General features: G+C 28.5%; 1 protein-coding gene across 1 annotated transcript in view; it reads right to left on the bottom strand.

The window, feature by feature from the left end:
* Nucleotides 1–1,948: 1,948 nt before the first annotated feature.
* LOC107439320 (carboxylesterase) overlaps nt 1,949–21,777 on the bottom strand; it is a 79,207-nt gene continuing 59,378 nt past the window's right edge. Inside the window, exons 7-11 of the mRNA XM_043042697.2 lie at nt 18,696–19,017; nt 17,562–17,633; nt 16,344–16,502; nt 10,990–11,135; nt 1,949–4,517 (exon numbers count right to left, since the gene is read on the bottom strand). Of these exons, the coding sequence (XP_042898631.1) occupies nt 4,206–4,517; nt 10,990–11,135; nt 16,344–16,502; nt 17,562–17,633; nt 18,696–19,017 (1,011 nt within the window). The 3' untranslated portion in view covers nt 1,949–4,205. The remainder of the gene's footprint in view (nt 4,518–10,989; nt 11,136–16,343; nt 16,503–17,561; nt 17,634–18,695; nt 19,018–21,777) is intronic.

The following is a 21,777-nucleotide window of genomic DNA, read 5'->3' on the forward strand; positions in this document are numbered from 1 at the left end:
ATACTTAGTGTATATTACAGTTTGGAAACATTTTCCCAAAACCTATTTTACTATTCACTCTTATCTAATTTTTTCAACCGTTTTCGAAATACCATAAGAGAAGAAAAAATTAGGATGTTAGCTTTGAAATACTTATTATGAGTAATGTAAAAAAGAGATATTTCAGACTTGGAGTTTTATTCGAGATATGAATAGATTTCTAAACACAAATAAAGAAAAGAAAATTGAAAAGTTTTGAAATGCTTTTAAAATTACTAAAAAATTACATTTGGTCTATTGAAACCATGAGTAATGCAGCATATTTATTACAAAACAACTTTGGATTTATTATCTATATTAGAGTTCTGATGCCTGAGTTAGGCGAAATATATCTAGCGTATTTTATTCAATCAATAATTTAATGACTTTTACAATAATGCGATTTGTTTCATTAAATTCCTTTTAGTTCCTTCGGTTAAAGTTTTAATTTCTTCTGTAATAATCAGGATCTTACTCATTAGTACATAGTATAATTTCATGTAATAAACAATGCAGTTAACTGTTTTAAATGTATTAATCCATTTGGGAATAAGATTCTGAAGTTAATGGAGACAAGAAGTTCTAAGAAAATAACGTATCCTTAAGGGCTATTCCCATAAGTTGTCTAACACGTGATACAAACAAATAATTATACTTTATTCAAAAATATTTTGTAAATGCTTATATATGTCAGAAATATTTATGTACCAAATTTTCACGAATTAAAATATTTTCTTTGATTTTTCTATGAAAAAAAACCTGTTTATTGTATAGATTATTTCCAATTTTGATCTAATGTTAGAATTGCTCTTAAGTAATATAAAACCATTTCTCATTTTTTTATTTATCAGTTTTATGTATTGTAAATTATACTAAATATAAAAATTGGCCTAAAAATTCTTCATATTTTATTACTTTTTTTAAATTAAGCTTTTGTATGTTCTTTTTGCTTCCATGTATGTAGTTTTTTCTCTTCGCTTAATTCTAAAGCATTCTTGGGAAACTATTTCGTTTGGAGTGTTGCCAAATTTTAAATCGATTCAAATGCGTTTAATAGACCAAATATTGTTTTACTTCTTTCATAAATCTCGGTTCCATCTTATAATTTATTTAAGCTTTATTTAAAGCATTAATATTTATCTTTTATTTCGAGTATGTTTCTCCGAAAACTTAATTTTTTTAAGCTATATATTTACGAAATATTTATTTTGTTTTTTTCCGGGTTATGTTTTGAATTGAATTTAATACTTTAAGTCTTTGAATGGGTCGCAAGTTTGATATTTGAATATTCAAAATGCTTTTTTTGCTTGATAAAATCGAAGAAGAAACATAAAAAGACTACATTTTTTACAACACTTATTTATTTAGCACATGCCATATATTTATAAAGGCATATAATTTAACAAAATCCTTTATAGTACAGAATAATAAAAGACGTAATATTTTACAAGTATGATTAAGCTTTTCTTAATCATTAGAAAAAAATACAGAATTTGCTTTCATTACAAAGATTTTTTTCAAAAAAAGAAGTCAATGTCATGAATAATTTAATTAATTGTAGCCAAGAAATAATTTTCTTAATAAACATCATTATAAATAAAATATTTAGCTGTTAACTGAATACAAAATTAAGAAAAACTCTATAAAAATATATATACACAAATTCTTTGCATGCGAAATCTTTCGACACAAATTGAAAAAAGCAAAAAATATCATTAAATGATGTCTAGTAATAAATTAATATATAAATGAAGCTTGAAAGACAATTTTTTTATATTACACTAACAGATATATTTGAGCAAGTCCAAGCTACAGTTGTCATAAAATTATTAAAAAAATATTTTTACTGAATATGAACAAATAGTAAATTACTTTGTATGTTATTTTTTATACAATTTAGTAATAAAGCTTAGGGGTGAAAATTATCCTATTTTCTCTGGTAGTTTTTTTTGTTCTAATTAATAACAATATTTAAGAAAAATTTACTTTAACCCAGTTTCAAAGTGCAGAACTTTCCTTAGTTAGCATAAAAAGGTCTCTTATAGTTTTGCATAAAACAAACAATTCCTTGTTTTTTTCTCTCTCCTTATTTTCACTAAAGTATATTAATGATTACGTAATTATGTTATAGACATAAAAATATTGAATTTTAAGGGATTTAAAAGTCAAAAGTACAAATACATTTTTTCTGAACAATATTCAGAAATTTATGTAAATAAAATTGTATAACAAAGCTGCCACCAATGAATATAATGTTAAGAGCAACATGATAAAATGAGCTCTGTTTTGTCCGCTCCATTTATCATAAAATGCTTTGAATTTTGAAATTAATTAATTCAACTCGTCCTCCGGTTGGAGTCAAACTTAAGAGATCTAATAAATTCCTACTAGTTGCAATTCAAAAATAAAATAAAGATATGCGACTATATAGTTTCAATTCCTTAATATCAATACATACGGCTTTCGAAAAGTTTTTTTCTTTAATTACTGTAACTGCTTATAGTCTACAATGCAATTACAATTATTACTTCTTATGAGATAATGAGCAGTAATGTATTACTTTTATATAATATATTTTTTAAATGATTGTCAAGATAAATTATGTTCACTAAATAAAGTTTCATTAAAATCAAGTGTATAAAATTAAGTGAAAACAGGTGCAGTAAGAAGAAATTAAATAATTATCTTCAACTCTCAACTTTATTATTAAAAAAGGAATTTTTTCCACTTGCAGCTGAAGTTTTACTTTATTAGAAAGAAAACAAATAACTACTTACAGTATTATTCCACTGATATATTTTTTTTCTGTAGAGATAAATGCAAAATTCACATAAAATAAAAGTACGTAATTGTTGTATTTATTGATAGATGTTTCATTTTGGCACATTATTTGAAAAATATTTTCTCTGACATAATTATAAGCCATTTTGATAGTAAAAAGTTTTAAGATTTTTAAAATAAAGATATTATTTAACAGCAAAGGGATTTTTGTAGAAACTCAAAAGACAATACCAAATCACCCACCATATGATCCAGATCTGTCCTCTATCTTCCATGAGCTCAAAAGTGCTTCAGCAAGAACATGGGACAATAGGATGAAAAAGTCAAGGTCGGTAAGTTTTCAGAGCTCTGATTGTTTTCAGAGCTTGGCATTGTGCAAGTATTTGCACAATAGTGACAAATGATTAATCATCTGTAGTCAAAACCTTTTTAATTTCATTTAATAATTTTTATGAAATAGATTCTGACTGACTCTTTAATGATTATTTCGGACCTGATTTTATAGTCCGATATAGTAACAGTTTGTTACTATATCAAAATGAGTATTTAAATGACATTTTGTTATTAGAAAGCATTGGAGTCTCTACACGCGAAACAATATTGAATTGATTCACTGATTACGACTGACTCGACAAACTGACATGAATTAGAACACTAACTCATTTGAAGAATAAAAAAATTCAGACAACTAGTTTTGATCATAAGAATATTACCTTGAAAGATTTATTTAAAAATTAAATGGTGTAAGAAGTTTTTTATTATTTACAGATAAATTGTTAAGTTTAATCTTTAAAAAAAAAGTCCTTTTTCCTAACCACGCTTTTCATTTAGGAATAAAGTATATTTAGATAATTTAAAAGGAAAGAATTCTGTAACCAAATTTATAAAAGTCGTTCTGCTTTCCAGAATAAAACAGATTTGTTATACAAACACACAGTATCATACATATTAAGTAACAACAAAAACTTAGTAATTGTAGTCTTTCAGGAAAATAAATATATTAACACTTTTCGACTCACAGAATTATATACATATATTTTTTTTCTCTGAATAGAGCTTCTAGTCTCTTAAAACATAGTCTTCATTTTAATCAAGGACGCAATTTAAATCATTTCTCACTTATGAGGTAATTCATAAGAACGGATCTTAAAATGATGCAAATGAATATTTTACAATGTACTACTGTAATGCATCAAAATAATTTGGCACTCAGTAACGACCACATTCTGCAATGGTATCCAACATTGTGCAGTTAATGGTAATATCCATTTGTGGATAAATAATACTGTGTAAGCAAGAATTAGCCTGACGCCACTTAAAATGTTGCCATTTTTATCCGTGAATCTCACATCAATGCTTCAGATACTGTTTGGGACTGTCTGTTCCAATGAAAGAAATAACCTTGCTTAACTGACCCATGCATAGTCTTCAAACCCCTTGTCCTTCCAAAAATCACACTTGTCTTGATGGTAACTGGGAATGATTGTAACGTTGTCTCTTTCGATCAGGGCTATGTTGTTTGGGTACGTTTCCCACCCTGGAATGGGTGAATGATACCCTGCCGAATGAATGAAAGCCTTGACCAGGCGGTGCAGTTCATCTCTGAATGCGAAATCACTTTGAGTAGGAGCTTCTATGTAGTGCTCCATATGGTCAAAGAAAGCAATGGCATCCCAAGGATGAAATGAGAATGATGATGGGTAACCAAGAGTTTTTATCTGAAAGTGATAATACAAAAACATTAAATCATATTTGAAAATAAACATAAGCAGAAAGGGAATATTTAACTGAAGAAATTAAAGAATGTTTCATTTGTGAAAACTAAATTGAAATTTCAGGGGAAAAAGATAATTATAGTTTTAATTTTCTACACAACAAGAATTTATTTTGAAAAATCGTAAAATTTTGGAGATCTTTAACACGTTCACGCCGGGGTGACCCACCGGTGGGTCGCGCTAGATTGTCTCATCTGGCAGCGCACCAGAGTAAAAACTGGTAACAATAAATTTCATTTTTTAGTTTTAATCCGGGAATAATAAAAATCCATAACTACCAATTGTTTTTAACGGATGCAATTTTTATATTGAATTGCTTCTTCGCCGTGATAAATTTCCTTACAGTGAATTGTTATTGTTGAGAATAGCTAGTTGAGAATAACGTTGAGAATAATGAATAATGTTGAGGATAATACTCCTCCCGAATATTATATAATATTGAAATAGTTCTTCTACCAGTATTTTCTTTTTTCCCGTATCAGTATTTTCACTTTTCCCGGCGTGAACGCATTAAATGTGTTTGAAATGGAAAAAAGATTGTAAGCGCATTTGTCAACAATCAATAGATTAATCTAGAAAACTGTCTCTTGACAGCAAATTAAAACGCTAGGATTGGACAACTATAAAACTGTAGGATTGGACAACTATAAAACTGTAGGATTGAACAACTATAAAACTGCTCGCACTACGGCACGAGAAGTTTGAATAGGTGTTTGAGATTGATAGTTTCTGTTAATGGAAAGCTTGTGGATAAGAACTGAAGGCGAGATAAAATGCTTAGTGCCAATTTAAAAAACTCAAAATTTAATTATTATAAAATTCAAAATAATTCACGCAGAACCTTCATACCCGCACCTCTTTAGTTTCAGCTTAATTCTATTGACTAAAATTTGTATTATCGCTGTTAAATTAACTGTAAAAATGAAGCATATAATAAATTACATGATATTAGTTTACTACAAAGCCTCTCACAAACCTCAATATTTATCGGAAACTTGAAGTACTTCTAAATCACATGTGTATATGCCACACTCGCACAACCCATAAACGCCTCTTGTTAATTGGACCTTATTATGTTCCAATTGAAAGGAACCGCTTACGTATAAAGATATTTTTACCTTTTTTACTCTGCGCAATAAATTAAAAATCAAAAAAAGCTTCATATTCTCAATCTTACATTGGTTTTACTAATTGATGATAGCCACCATAATAACTTTTTTTCATATCAGAAAGATACTGTTTTCTATACGGCCACCTAGCTCTCAGCTCACAGGAGAATCGTCAACCTAGTTGTATAATATAAACCTAGTTGTATAATTTACACCTAGTTACGACCGCAGTAAACAGAATCTTGCATTATCTGAATCTCCACAACTGAATCTTGCGTTAAATTAACTCCGAGCTAATTAACGAAAATAATCCCTGATTGAAGATTTATAAGTCTTCGCTCACTAGGTACACCAAAAATAATTATTAATAACGAAAGGGAACCGAAACACATAAATTAAGCATCCAAATACGATGGAGAGAACTTCACGTCGCAAGATAAAATAATAAAAACATTACAATATATAGCAGGCATGTAGGCTAATTCTCAGAAATCCCCCTCTTCAAAAAAAATCATCGGGAAATTATTTAAAAAAAAAAGCTAAATTTTAAAATATTTTAACATATAACTAGAAGCATATTTTATGTTTTTTTCTAAAGTGTATATTTTAAAATTATTTTATAAGTTTGAAATGGTATAATAGTAAATATAAAAACAAATTTGAAACATTTAGAACAAATAAATCGATGGTTCATTGCTGTTTCTGCACGTCTTAGAAACAAGTTAAGTTTTTTGTGAATACAAATGTAATTTTTAACTTATACTATCAAACCACTCATTTAATTTTGAAAAAAATCCTACGAAATGTATCTTTTTTATAACAAATAAATTTTTTAATTCTTCTTAAAAAATATTTGCTTGCCAAAAATGTTGTTCATTTGCGTTTGGGCAACGTGAAGGTTGTTTATTATTATGAGAGGAACGAAACTACATTTTTCTCTGTTGCATTTCCACGTTGAATAAAAACCATACCAGAACTTTTATAACTTATAACTGTTCAAAATGAATGATATATTCTTTAAAAAAAATGCGCATGTAATAACGTATTCTGCAGAAACTTCAATCTATTTTACATTTTTTTCTGAAACAAAAATTAATTTAAAACTACAAATGTTTTTAATAGTACGTAAAAATAATTATGTATAAAGAGTATAGAATTCGCTAGGTAAAAGAAAGTCTATACATTATAAATGTTCAGATTATAAATGAGAATTAAAAATTTTCATTGATATTTTGCTGCAACATGTTTAATATATTTAAATTATGAAACGTCCTTAAGCTATATCATTTGTTTTGTAATAACATTTTACCGAGAACAAAATCTCTCGTAATTTAGGAAATTTCGTATCTCGAGAACAATAACTTCAAAAAATATCTTTTTCCTGAAGTCGTAATCACTATAGCTATTGCTTTGGCGAATGCATAAAATAAGAAGGAACAAGACATAATGAAACCTTTTATGCCAAACTTTCAGGTTATGAAGAAATAACTTATCATAAAGAAGTATTTCTTGCAGAAGAATAGGTAAAGAAAGTAAGCAATATCATCCTATCTTTAGAATATTTAAGGTAGCATGCATTGAAATATCTTTTGTTATCCCAAAGCATTTTTGTGGGATCTAATGAAATACTCCAGGAACATACGGATATAATTTATTTAATTGATTAGCACTTGGTTTTAAGGACACTTTTTATTAGATTCAATAAGTACATAAGCAAATAATATTTCACATTTGCTGCACGCAACAAATTGTCCATTTTTAAAATAATGGCATTCGGTAAATGCTTTAATTCAAATTAACTGATAATATCATGAGATTTAAACTAAATTCAATTCTTTTCAAATTTAAGAGTTGCCTTTTTGGTTCTTTTTAAATAATTTAATTCTTAAACTTGCCGACCGGCCTGAGTAGGGGGCAGGGAACTGTCCTTGCATCAGAAAAGTCATGGGTTCGAATCCCGGGCAAGGCATGGATGTTTCTTTCTCTCTTTCTGTGTTCTATGTCCCTTCTCCTTTGTGTGTGAATATGATCCGCCCTATAAACGGGTTGTGGTTGTGTGAATGGCGTGGCAGAATTCGAATTCCTGGCCATAGATAGCGCCACTGAAAAACAGGAACAATCGCACCCCCACTGTCTAAAAAAACAGGCATACGACAAAAAGAAGAAAAAAATCTTAAACTTGCTTGTGTGTTTCCGAACGAAAAAGACAAGTACTACAAAATAATTTAAGTAAATTTTTTCATCCATTATAACAAATAAAAAAATAATCAGTTTTCGTTTTAAAATTTGTTCAAATCTTGACCAGTTTAAGTAGTGTGGCAATTAAAAACTCATCTTTGTTTTTATAGTACACCTTACTTGTAATATCCTCATTCTACATAAAACAAGTAAAGCTTGCGTCAGGTTAAAACAGTATAGATTGGGACTTACTCCATTGTAAAAAATGACCTATGACTTCTAGTATTAATTAACAATTTCGGCTCTTGACTACATTTAGATACGCCAAGAATGTTTTTGAGAAAGAAATTACTATACAACAATAAATTGTATAGATCTAGAAAGCTGGTTTTTATTGCTGCAAATGACATTAACTATTATTGAAATCGATATTACAGAATTCGACTGTAATTTTAAATTTGCCTCATCTGTTTTAAAAAGTTGACTATGCTACATTAGTTAAGTTTTTAATTCTTAACGAAATATTTTTTTAATAAACCAAATATGGTTAGCACTATTGACTCAAGCGTCAAAAAAAATTCTATCAATGTACATTCAGAAAGAAAGTGTAGTCAAAACTATCAGAGTATGGTAAAATTTAGCGTGTTTCCGGCACTATGAGAAAACCAAAGAGTTAGGTAATTTTAAATGAAGCGCTTCGGTAAGGATTTTGGTAAAATTAACAATAAAATATGGTTTTGTAATATGTGATAAAATTTGATAGATATAGCAAAATTTGGTTATTTATCACACCCTAGAGCATGGCATTAAAACCATTTATTTGGTTAAATTTATTTCTCAGTTTCGCATTTTTTACTATATGTGTGGAAGTGAGATCAATAATTTTAAGAACTAGAATTTTTGGTAAACCTAATTTTTTATGAATGTTACATGAATCTATGGAAAATTACTATATATTTTAATTTTATGAAACAGAATTATGCTTATTTTAAACCAGAAGTTAGTTTACTATATAGTATGGTTATTTAACCCGAATTTTTTTCTTTGAGTATATTAAGTTGGTAATAACTCAATTACTGATAGTTTGGTTGTGAACTATTTCATAACCTGCACAATGGAGAACTATATCGTTTTATGGATAATGTATCCTCAAACTTCACATAGAAGTCAATCCTAACCAATTTTGAAATATCTTACTATGGAAATATCAGCAAGATTTAAGGATGCAAGTTTTGAATAATTCATTGATAAATTTAATTTCGTTATTTTCTGATTTATATTAAAATTTTCTTAAATTTTCTTAAAATTTTCTTAATAATCTGCTTAATCAATACTTTAAAAATATGTCGCGCAAAATAAAGAGAAACTGGGCAGCACATTTTCTTTTTAACTTTAATTTTATACCAATTTCATCGATCTTGTTTCTAAAGAAAATGTCGGTAATAAAAGAGAATTATTGTTCTTATAAATCTAGCTTCTAATCTGTAGTAAGTAAGTATTCTTCCCAATTGCCCGAAAACGGCAGTGCTTACAGCCACTGCTTCAATTGATAAAATTTAACGCTGCTCTTTCATCACAATTGTATCTTTTTTTATTTTTTACTAATTTGTTTCATTCTTCGCAATCCGTCTTGTTTAAAAATAGAATAAAATGTTGCTTGCTAGCTTTCAACTCTCATAAAGATTAGCAAAACTTTTGGTGAGTTTTTTATGTCCTAAATTTCATAAATTGAAGATTTAGTAATTTTTCAGTTAAAATCTTAGTTCTTTTGGTTAACTTATAAATATTTTTTCTCGTTTAAAAGATATTCCATAGAATTAACTCTATATGCTTTACTCAATCAATCATTAACTTTTGTTTCAATGATTGGAAAATTGCAATGTTAGTATGAATAACTTCACAAAATTCAGTATTTTTCCCGTAAATTTATAATAATTGCCCTCAATTTAATTTTAACATGATTCGATAATTTTTTGAAAAGTACACTGTAAAAAATTCCAGATGAAATTACAGTTCAAAGTACCAGTACTTTCGGCCCAAATCCGTTTATTCATAAAATATACTATAATTTTTGAAGTAATACAGAGTGTGATTCAGTGATTTTAAGTAAATTGTTACTGTAAAATTTACAGTATATCAGATCTTTTGTCCCGTAACATGTTCCGGTAAAAATTTATTTCACGATAAAAAGTACCAGCACTCTGAATGTCGGTACCATAATTTGATCCGGAATATTTTTCAGTGTAGTTTAAGACATAGAGACATTTTTGCAATTTTCTTTATTTATTATATCTTTTTTGTGTTCAATTACTTAATACTGAATAATTTAAGTTTTTGGAAAACTAATAAACAATTAGAAATGTTATCATGAAAATTGCAATGTAAATTAATAAAAAAATGCATGCATATATATCTGAAGTCGTAATCACTATAGCTATTGCTTTGGCGAATGCATAAAATAAGAAGGAACAAGACATANTATATATATATATATATATATAAAACGTTTTTTCATAATATAATATTTGAAACTACATGCTGATGACTACTACCGCCATTTCTATTTCTATTCTTTTATTTATGATTAAAAAATATATATATTTTTAAAACAATATTTTTCAAACATAAATACTTTATGGTTAATGTGGGAATAAATTGGAAGTTTAAACAATCTGTTTCGGGACTTTTAATTCATTTGGGCATGCATATGGTTGTAGTGTTATTAATAATTTGTTAGTCTGAAGTAAATTTTTATAATAATATTAGTAAACCTGTGTTCGAGTTTTCGTGATTAACTTTAGGTATAGAAAATTCCGATTTAATTATAATTGTTTCAATGCTTAACTTTTAATTCCTTATTGGATGACGTAGTTACTAAAATAATTTTATAATACGTTTGGTGCAATCTGTGTCCTTAAATCCTACATCCAATTTAATTATTTTTTATAATTTGTCCTTGGTGTAAACTTGCTTTAATCTGCATTTCGACATGATAATCGAGTACGTCATACATTTATTTATCTTTTTGCTATAAATATATTTTGCTATAAATATTGTTTCGCTTTAAATATTGTTTTGCTTTAAATATTTTTTACATTCACTAAAAATGTTAAAAGGAAAATACTTACTGAAATGGAAGGAGTAGATGTAACAACGTATCTGTAAAAAGGAGATGATGTTGAATTAACTAACTTCTTTATCATTCTGTCAATTGGGCAAGTTTGTCTGAGATCAGTGACCATACTGCTATACACTTCCTCTGCTGTCAGGAAGTCTAGTGAATATACAAAGAAATAAAGATTGATAAATAAATATATAAAAAAATCGTATGCTTATAAAATATGGACATACATTTCAAGTAAATTAATGCCTGAATCTTAGATTTTCCCCTAGTATGAAATATACTGCTCATAATTATATTAAATTATACATTGTTAACAAAGATATGAATGATTTTTTAAGAACTGGAAAGCTTAACTCTCTAACTCTAATGATGGCCTTTGTCACTGTTTTTTTTTATCATAAGATATTTTCTAGAAAAACAGGGAAACGTTTGTTAATAAAATATATAACCTATGTAGTTTTGTGTAACAGCATTTTGTACAATGCGTTTTGTTTGCGTAATGAAATGATTGACCACCTGGATTCGAAAAATATTCACCTGTGCTTGAAAATTATTAAATTCAAGAGTGCTGAATATGTGACATAAAAAGTAATTTTGATAGGAAATGGCTTTTATCTCTTTTGAATTGAGCTTTTTATATTTAAAAAGAAGTTTCAATGAAGATGTTTAGATTTATATCTGATTTATAATTCTCCCCCTACTTTTGAGAACAAGCAGTTCTCAAAAGTAGAGGAAAAGTAGTAATTCTCAATGAGATAGGCCAGTTTATAAAAATAAAGACCACTAGCCCGATGAATAAATTTTCTTTCAATAATTGAAGATAGCATAAATGGTCAAATATTTAAAGAAAAAAAATGTCAAAAAATGCATTTAAAATTGTAATATCTTACGAAACATTCTTTTGAAGCTCTTAAACAAAAACAGCCCTGTCAGCAGGCGCAATTTCAAAGCTGCAGTAGCATTTCTGCATGCTTTTTATTACTAAATTTTTAACGATTGGGTACTTGCAATAAGAAAAAGAAGAAGATCACAGATAACCATTCATATGACCTATGACGTCAGCTGTAGTTGATCGTTTAAACACAAAATGGCGTGCTAAAGTTGATCTAAGTTTCTCCACATAAGTTAGAATGTTAATTAACATGAAGTTTACTAAATACAACAACGTATCGCACAACAAATTTGGTGAAATATAATCATTTCTCGTTTACATCTTTTACTTAATTTAGATTTATTACTTTTTAATGATTTTTTTTGTTATCATGATATATTTTTTTTTGTGTACATGGCAACTTCGATTCATAAGTAGTTTATTTTAGCATTACATGGCTTCATACCTGTTTTTAAGTAAAGTAAGAAATAGTGGAAGAATTGAAATCCTTGTGAAAGAATACACAATGCGTCACTTAAGATAATTGATACTTGATGGGCTTGGCTTACTCGAAATTGAATGGAAAGAACAGCTGCTAACGTAAATAAATTCCGCGTTTCAACAACCAATCAGGATCAAGATACCCACTACGCAACTTGTAGGCATCCCATATATGTCAGTGCATGTGTATTGACAAGTAATGAATTGAATATGTTATGTGCTTGGCTTGGAAAAAAAATAATACAAAATGTAGCGAAGTTTTGTGGTTATGCTTCACTTAATGCTGCTATGCATAAAGTTTTATTATGTGCATTTTTTATGTATCTATTCCATTATTTTCTTATGTACGTCACTATTACTTTGATGTTTTCTGAGAATGTTTCATTCATTATTTCTACTGTTTTTGTGAGTTTTATGATTATTTTAACAGGACAGAATTTGAATTTCATGTATTACTATAATTTGTAGTAGCAACATAACATAACTGAATTATTATTTTAAAAGGTTATAGTTGTTAAAACTGGGGAATTTCCTTCCCCAGACATTCTTTTTAACAGTTCTTAGATACTTTTGTATCGCTGATTTCAAATCTGTAATCAGTTTCTCTCTCCAAGATTCAAGTTTTAAAGTTATTTTTAGTCTTTTCTGAAGAAATGTACAAATTTATAAACGCTCTATATAGCAGAGGATAGCACAAATGTTGTGCCAAACTTCTAGGAGAGTTAAGAAACATAGTCATGATTTAAATTGCATATGAACCCATGTCCCAAAATGGTTATAGGAACAGTTCATTATAGGAAATATCGACATACGCTACATATCATAGAATAGTTTCCATATTATCACTTGTTCAGAAGCACACGAAGAAACAGTTCATAATAAGAAAGAGCCTCTTGCGGCATATAACGAAGTTTCGGAAACGGGTTTCCGCGCAATAATTATCCTGATGATACTTTCTTACTCCCGCAGAAGTTTGTCGCAACATTTATGCGAACCTCTGTTTCCTGGGCCGGGATAACCTAACTGATAGGGCACTGGGCCCATGTCCAAGAGTTCATGGGTTCCTCGTGTAGTAAATGGAGACTGGTGCACGCTAAATCTGTCGAGTAGCTAAGTCCTCCATGCTCCCAAAGCAAATCAGTACTTCTGGGGATACTGTTCCAGGAACTTCCTATTTTTCTGGATTGGCTCAAAATTGCATGGCTATGGAGTCGAGTTTTAGTAGTCGTAAACTCAAAACTGGGTCTGCTGTTCAACGAGGGATATGAAATAAAATAAAAAAATAAAAGCCTATGTCACGTGGAACGTTTCATCTTATACATTTCGACGAAAAATAGACTATAAATGTCATTTTAACTCTAGAAGAAAAACTAATTTTAGATTTGTTATCCCCACACGTGAATTAGGCAATATCAAATATTTGTATGAAAGCAAAATTTTTTTTCCCTAGTTTAATTCAATATAAATAATACAAGATAGTCATTAGGAGTATAACTTTCATAAGCGCGAAAATACAATATTAAAATTGAATTAACAACTTTATAATTAAGATTCACAATACACTACGTCCATACCTCCAAATAGTAAATATCATCTTCAAGTGAAATTGAAAAGATAGGCTTATAGACTAGTAGGCCTTACTAAAACTCTTAATTCTTGTAAAATACTAATGAATTAAAATTTATTTCATAATCTTCGCTATTTTATATATATATANGTTATAAATATATATATGTGTGTGTGTGTGTGTATATGTATGTATAAGAAGTGTCAAAGCTGTAAGGTATTTTTTTCCTTGTTGTTTGCGAATTCAGTTTAAAAGTACCAAATAATTATTTAACTTTCTCGTTCTAGTCTCATTATTTATGTAATAAGCTTATTAGTCATTCTATCGTCAAGAATTTTAAACTATGGCAGAAAACATTTAAGAGTACGTTATTAAAAGTATTAAAGGAAGAAATAATTTCTTTTAAATGGTAAAGATGTAAATGAATTCGGGAAGCAAAATTAGTTGCTGAGAAAATTTCAATTTATATGCAAATTACATAAGGAAAAGTACAAATAACGCCATAATAGCATAACAAAAGATAAAAAATGAAGTAAACACAATTATTAAATTCTTAAAATTTAAACATTAAAGAAGGAAAATTTTTAAAAGCTTACGTATTTGAAGAATTAAGGACTCAGAGGTTTTCTCATTACTTAGGACAAGGATACGTAACTCTAACATAGCTTGATTTTAGATTTAAAATCTATAAATATTTTTAAGTACATTGTGAGTCATATAAGCAAGATCTGTTTGGTTCTACAGTATCTTTTTGTTCAGTTGTAATGGGATTTTTCAAAATATCGTGTACTTTAACTGACACCCATAATTTCGTAATATTTAATGATGCTAATAAGTTTTTTCACGAGATGTTTACAATTTCCATGGAAATTACTTCAAAAATAAGTGTCAAATATCTTTGCACAATCGAACAGAAATTCTTTTGTTGTCAATATGTCGTTTGATGTAATAAAAGTTCAAAAAGGTTTTAAGTTTTTTCAAAGAAATTATATTAACCACTATTTATTTTGGTGTTGTGCGTTGTGATGGGAAAAGATAAAACATTTTGAATTCTTTTTGAACGTAGGATGAAATTAAATTTTTTCTTTGATTTTTATTCTAAGTGGTTGCGATCTATGATCACAAAGAAAGAGAAATATGGATTACTTCAGGCAGATAATTAAAAGAGTTTTTTGCACCTGAGGGCGAAAACGGTATACATTCCGGTTGGTCTTCATTAGACTTAAGTAATGAATTTACAATCTTTACAAATTTCTTTTTTATAGATTATTTTTGTTTGATATATAATTAAATCGAAAATTTCTTTTATAAAGGTAATAAATTTTATTTTTATTGTTTTGAAATTGTAAGCAATTTATTTCCTTAGAAGAATTGTTATTGATTTGAAAATCATGGTATTTGCAGTCATCAAGACGAATGCTATTTAACAATAATGACTGTATTGTGTTTTTTAGTCTATACGGAAAGAAAATCATCAATATGAATTATGATAGAATTCTCATTCCTTTTTAAGTAAGGAATTCTTTAGAAAAAATTAGTCTCGTATTTCTTAGTTATGAACAAATATATATATTTTTTTGAGCTAGTGGTCTTATGATTTCCTGTGATAAAAATGTTCTGCTTTTGTACGACATATGTTTATATACCGAGTTTCGATCAATTTAATACGTAATATTGTTCGTGTTTGACGTCTTAAAGTAATTATAATTTCTCCAGTCATGGAATTAAACTCGACCACTCCACCAATAAATTGTCTTATACATCAAAGGCACTCAAGTAATCTTTTCTTGTCGTTATTAACAGCATTTTTTTCTGTTGACCACAGTTCTATTTCTTCACATTAACTACGTAACGACATTAGAATTTGGCAGAGTGTGTATCCAGTTCTTTTATCAATTCATTTTACAATCACGCAATTCCTTAAAGATGATTTCAGCCTTTGGCTGAGCTCATTTCGCTCTTGGTTTTTTCACATTGAGCGTGTAAGCGCAGTATTACCGCATCTGGCTCTAGTAACAATAAAATGTACATTCAATCAAATCTTTTAAAATGGAATCCAAATGCTTTAAGATTTTATAAATACGAATCATTGGTTGTTTCTTTGTTAATCTTCCATTACCAGTCTCGTCTTAAAACATCTAGCCTTTGTAAGATGCATATTTGGGAACAATATGGAATTTTCAATTTTCATATTGATCTGAAGAAACGTTAATTGTATATTTCTGTAATATTGCTGTTTGAAAATGTGAATTGACATTATATTTTATTCGATATTTTAATGTAGAGAAAATGCTTGTCATATCGATCTCTTAACGTAGAGAAAAAATATGTTTTATGTTAGATTTTTTTAAAATAGTTTTTTTTTTTTTTTTGTATTCAGAGGTTTGTTTGGAAGTTTATTAAATATGCTAAAACTTACCGTTATGTTGAGACGAGTTGTACTTTTGTAGAGCATCATGGCTAATTTTTGGATCAAAACTTCCTAAACTTGTCACTACATATTTGGTTAATTGATTCCAATCCCACTTATAAAGATCATCAGGTCCTGGCCAAGCATCTGTCGCTTGAGCGGTTGTACCTGAAAAAACATATTTCATAATTATAGTAAATAACACAAGAAAGACAAATATGTATATTTTCATTATCAGTTCAAAAATAATGATTTAAATTGTAATAATAATGAAATGTTAAAAATTTACAAAGTTAATAAAAATTAAAGCCTATTTTAAAAAAAAGACACAGTTTATAAGTTTCTTTTGAATTAAATTTGCATTAACTTATGTAAGTTGAAAACTTTTATTTATCCCTGAGGGAGTATATATCAGAGATTTAAATATTTAATTATGAATTATAAAAATTAAATCTTGCATCAAATCGGGTGGATAAAATCGGTTTTTGTGTGGAATTTTTTAAATTTATTTTTATTTATTTACTTACTTTTATCTTCTTTTTAAATTTGAAATAAAACAAATTTGCCTTAAAACTAAAAATCAAGTCATATAATTTATAATCGTGTCATACATTAAATAACATTCACAATTGAGAAAAATATAACACTTAGTACCAATTAATGTCACATTTAATTCAATGCTAGACAACATTAGTTATGATATCTATCAGAGCTCCAAATAAATACTGCTTTAGTGCTTATTCAGGACTTTGAACTTTTTTTTTAATCGTAATTGCGATTTTTACTTATTTTTATACAGTTTGCTACACGTACACTATTTCAACATTTTTTTATAACTAACTTAGATTTATTGCATTTGCATTCCTTCAATATGTTTAATGGTCCTTTTTTTTAAACTCAGTATGCCTTTCTTTTTAACATTGCGTCATTAATTCAATTTATTTCAAAAATATGAAAAAAACGGTATTAAAATAATGCAAATAAATGAATTGAAGCTAATGCAATAAAATATTTTTTTTAAATAAATTAATAATACAACATTTAAATATCAAATAATTTTAATATAAAAAGATAAAACAACCACAACACAAAGCAAAAAGTAAAACTGTTTTAATTAAAAGATTAACAATTTTATAATAATAATATTATCTTATTTAGAGTAATATTACATTAATATAGAGACAACAACGTATAAATAAAATGATTTATATCTATTGGTATACTCACCTACCAGAGTTGGTATTTCTTCCACTTCACCATCAATAAGTGCATCTACTGGAGGCTGTACAAGCAATTCACCTACAAAATTAGCAAAAAGAATAATTTTGTAGCTTATTCTTTTTTAAGTTAATGAAATTCACGCAGACGCATCAAAACTCTTACGTTTTTATTGTTTTCAATAGGCTATAATTTTCGTAAATACTTTTCTTTTCTTATTGATGGTTTACTGATTATTTGTGCTCAAATGACAAATTTAATGATAAAATAATATAATTTCATTGAGAAAAGCGTTCATTTCTCCCTAAATGATTTGTGGAAATGTGTCGTTAAATTAAGTGACCAATGTGAAAATTTTCAATGTTTCAGGTGAGTTAAATTCATTTCAGAAAAATATTTATATTTTATTCAAGATTTGTCTTTGTTTGAAATGTAAACGATCTCCATGATGAATAGTTAAAACTAAATACAGGGTGTCTATAAAAGAGCTCCGGGATTTTAAAAATTCATATCTCACTAACTATAAAAGATAGCAAAATTTAGTCGATTTCTCTGAAAAGAGTAGCTCAAAAAGTTTTACTCATACCAATTGGGAATGTTTGTATCAACTGTTGGCGGCGCTGCAGGGCGTTGACCTTGAAATGGCATCGCGAAATTTGAAATGATGGCGACTCCGCAACAAAAGGTTTAATGTGTTATTTGGCTCATAGAAACGAAGTCTTTAGTTACCGTACACAGTGCAGAGAAAATTCGTCATGTTCAACATCTCAGGGAACGAATAGTCAATTGTGTGGCAACCGTCCCCCCACACATGCTCGCCAGGACATGGGAAGAGGTAGAATACCGTTTAGACGTCTGCCGTGCCGCTAACGGGGCTTATATAGAACTTTACTAAGTGTTAAAAAAAACTTGAAAATGTAAGCTTTTCAGTCATGTATAAAACATGTATGTATGTTTTTTGTTTCATTAAAATATTTTGCCTCAAAACCCCGGAGTTCTTTTATAGACACCCTGTATTTTAATTAAATGTCTAAATGTTGAGATAAAATGTGCTATTATATTAGTTCTTTAACATAATATAAAATATTTGAGGAGATTTGTCAATCTGATATAGATTTGTCTTTGTGTTTAGAATATACTCACCATCAAGAACAATTAGTTGTTCAGGGTAAATGCCTTGAATTGGTAAGTCATTCTGATCTCTTATTCGGAAGGATGGCTCATCTTTTCCCAAAAAGGCCTCAGCAACAGCTTTTGCCGTCATTTGGCGCAAACACGTATCGTTTTTGCAATCAGTGCGGGCAAGGAAAAAGGCGTGATTGTGTTGCGATAAATCCTCGAAAGTTCTGTTAAATGTAAATGCCGGGCCTAAAAGCCACGCTGTCCGAAATAATCCTCTGGCTGCTTCTGTAGACCGGAGGGCCATTATTGACGCAGCTCCAGCATCGGCACCAAATACTGTGACCTGAAAACAATGAAAGTTGCCAGGATTTAAAACGGTAACTAAACATTAAATTTATGCTATAAAAATGTAGCAAATGCATTATTGCACTATATTTAGAGCTAGTTGAACACGTGTTATTAATTAATCAGTACTGAACAGCACTACAAAATCATGCACAAATCTAAAAACGCGTATACCGACACCATTGAGGAGATTAGTGGAAGAATCCGGTAAGTGCCATTTTTAGCGGAATTCATGAATCAGTGAACATAAATTATTAGTTGTCTTGATATGGGTATGTTAAATGCAACAGAATTGTTTCTTCTTTCACTTTAATCTTGATACAACCCTTAGAAAAAAGTAAGGTGTTTTAGAGGTTGTTTTGAGGTTGACAAATGTAAAAAAATACACTTAAAATGAGGTTATGTTTTGCACCAAAAATAACCTCATAAACAAACATCAATTTCCACCTCATTTATACCCCATTTACTCCTCATATATAACTAATCAATACTTTTAGTTGAGATTGAGGGAGATCATTCATACCTCAGCTATACTTATTTGCTTGAAGTATGGAAAAAATAGCCTCTATACCTCAAAAATAACCTCTCTAAGCTGGTTGCTCAAAAGTATATTTTCAACAACGCCAAGTGTGAATAAAACAGTTTCATACACCTTGATTCTACACCTTAAGAGGTTTATCTTTTAAGGTAGCTTTTGAAATCAACTTCAAATAAACCTTAAATTAATCTTGACAATTCAATGATAATGATTCAATTTTTTTACAACAGTTGAAATAATCCGCTTAATATATGTAGTGAAACAAATTCTGTTAACTTACGCCTGTGCCTCTACTTTTCATGTCCAAATATTTCCTTATTAAGATTTATTGGTAAACATAAATGATTTTTTTAACGATAATATTTTAAAATTAAAGGTATAATGTCTTAACAATATTTGCTGAGTTTACAACTGACATTCAATACTTTTGCTTATCTAACAGAATGATATATCGCTCATGGGCTGCACAACTCAAAAAACACGTTTTTGGACTAAGAACATGCGTAAATATGAAAATACACATTCTGTTCAGCAACAATTCCAACAAAACTCATAATTCAACTTGAAGATAATCTTCGTTTAAGCAAACTAGGGCATTTCTTATGCATTTTCCTTAGCAATGAAAAATTTGCTCTTACTTATCTCAAAACATGATTTTTTGAGTTGTGCCACTATTGCAGCTCATGCATCAAAAACAATTTGCGCATGCATCACTGTGTGCAGGAAGTTGATCTATAAGTTATAAATCATTTAATGAATCGCTCTATCTGTAACTCATAGTAAATAAAGTAATTTGCTCCAAAAATTATAATTATGAAACGGTTAATAAGCACTTATTTAAATAAGCTTATTTTAAAATGTATCGTAATAAGCTAAAGTTATGAAATTAAGTTAAAATAAAGAAGCAACTCTTTTAGTTTTAAGCCTGTAATTTAGAAAACAATCAAAATTAAAAGCGAATAAGATATATATTATATTAGATAGATGTAGTAGAATAAGAAGAAAAATATTACAGGACATGCATTTAAATTTAGGATACAAAAGTATTTTAAGAGAAAACAATATGTTCCTCATCATTTTTTTACAGATGACAACCAAAAGAAATATGGACATTAATGAGAAGTGACTTGACCCTACCATGCGATTTTCCAGCTTGTAAAAATGTACCGACAATATTGGAAACCTGAGACATCATCATTAGATTTCTATATACAGTTAGAAAAAAGTAATTTGAAGTAATTTGACACTAATTGGTATTTACTTTTCTTCCCGCGGTTTTTGCCCCGTAAAAGTTTCGTGATGAATTTGTATAAGATTCTAGATTTCGATTTGGTAAGGGTCATAACATTAATGCATGGTTATTTGCTAAGTTTTTAATATTCTATTTTGATTAAAAGTTCTGAAACGATTTTTGCTGATGATAAGAAATGTGTTACTTAATTACGCATATTTTGCATAAGTTGCTATTTTTACCCGATTGAGCAGTTTTTTATTTTTAAAACAAAAAACAGTTTCTTTCACTTTTTCAAATGTGAGGTGTTGTGCTTGTGAAATGTCGGTGTTAATAGAGTATCGATATTAAGAGATTTTATCCGAAATCACTCAGTGGTTTTTTGATATATAAATGTTAAGTAACTTTTACAACTTTATTCAACTTTAAAAATTTGCATCTCAATTTACATAAATTATTATGTTTAATTGAAAAATTTAATGGCAGGTGAGTTAATCAAACATGAAATGACTCGGCATGTGTGATATAAAGTGTAAACTCACAAACGTTTGCATCGAAAAGTATACTTTATATGGCAATGTTCCAAATGAAGTATTTTGTTGCCTTACGTTTAATAATAAATTATGCACGTTTGAAAGCTGTACTCGGGGTTTTAGTACTTTGTACCTCAATTTGACTCACATCTTACCGTGCGATTCTGGTTCTTGAGCCATTGAACGTTATATTCTAATCTACTCCGCCTTTTAAAAAAACTATCGAAAACTTTATCGAAAACTAATGTTTTAAATAATTCTAAACAAGCCTAATAATAAAAGTCTTTTTACAGCTAAAAAATTGACTAACGTTATTGGATTATTTAAACATTTTAATTATGACATTATAAAAAAACGCTATGAAGATTTATGTGAACTATAGTTTAACTTTCGTTATATTTACTATGGTTCATTACTCACAATGTTACTTTAGGTTACCAAGACAGTTAACATCAT

The sequence above is a fragment of the Parasteatoda tepidariorum genome, chromosome 7 (genome assembly GCF_043381705.1).
Source record: "Parasteatoda tepidariorum isolate YZ-2023 chromosome 7, CAS_Ptep_4.0, whole genome shotgun sequence".
NCBI classification, from domain to species: domain Eukaryota; kingdom Metazoa; phylum Arthropoda; class Arachnida; order Araneae; family Theridiidae; genus Parasteatoda; species Parasteatoda tepidariorum.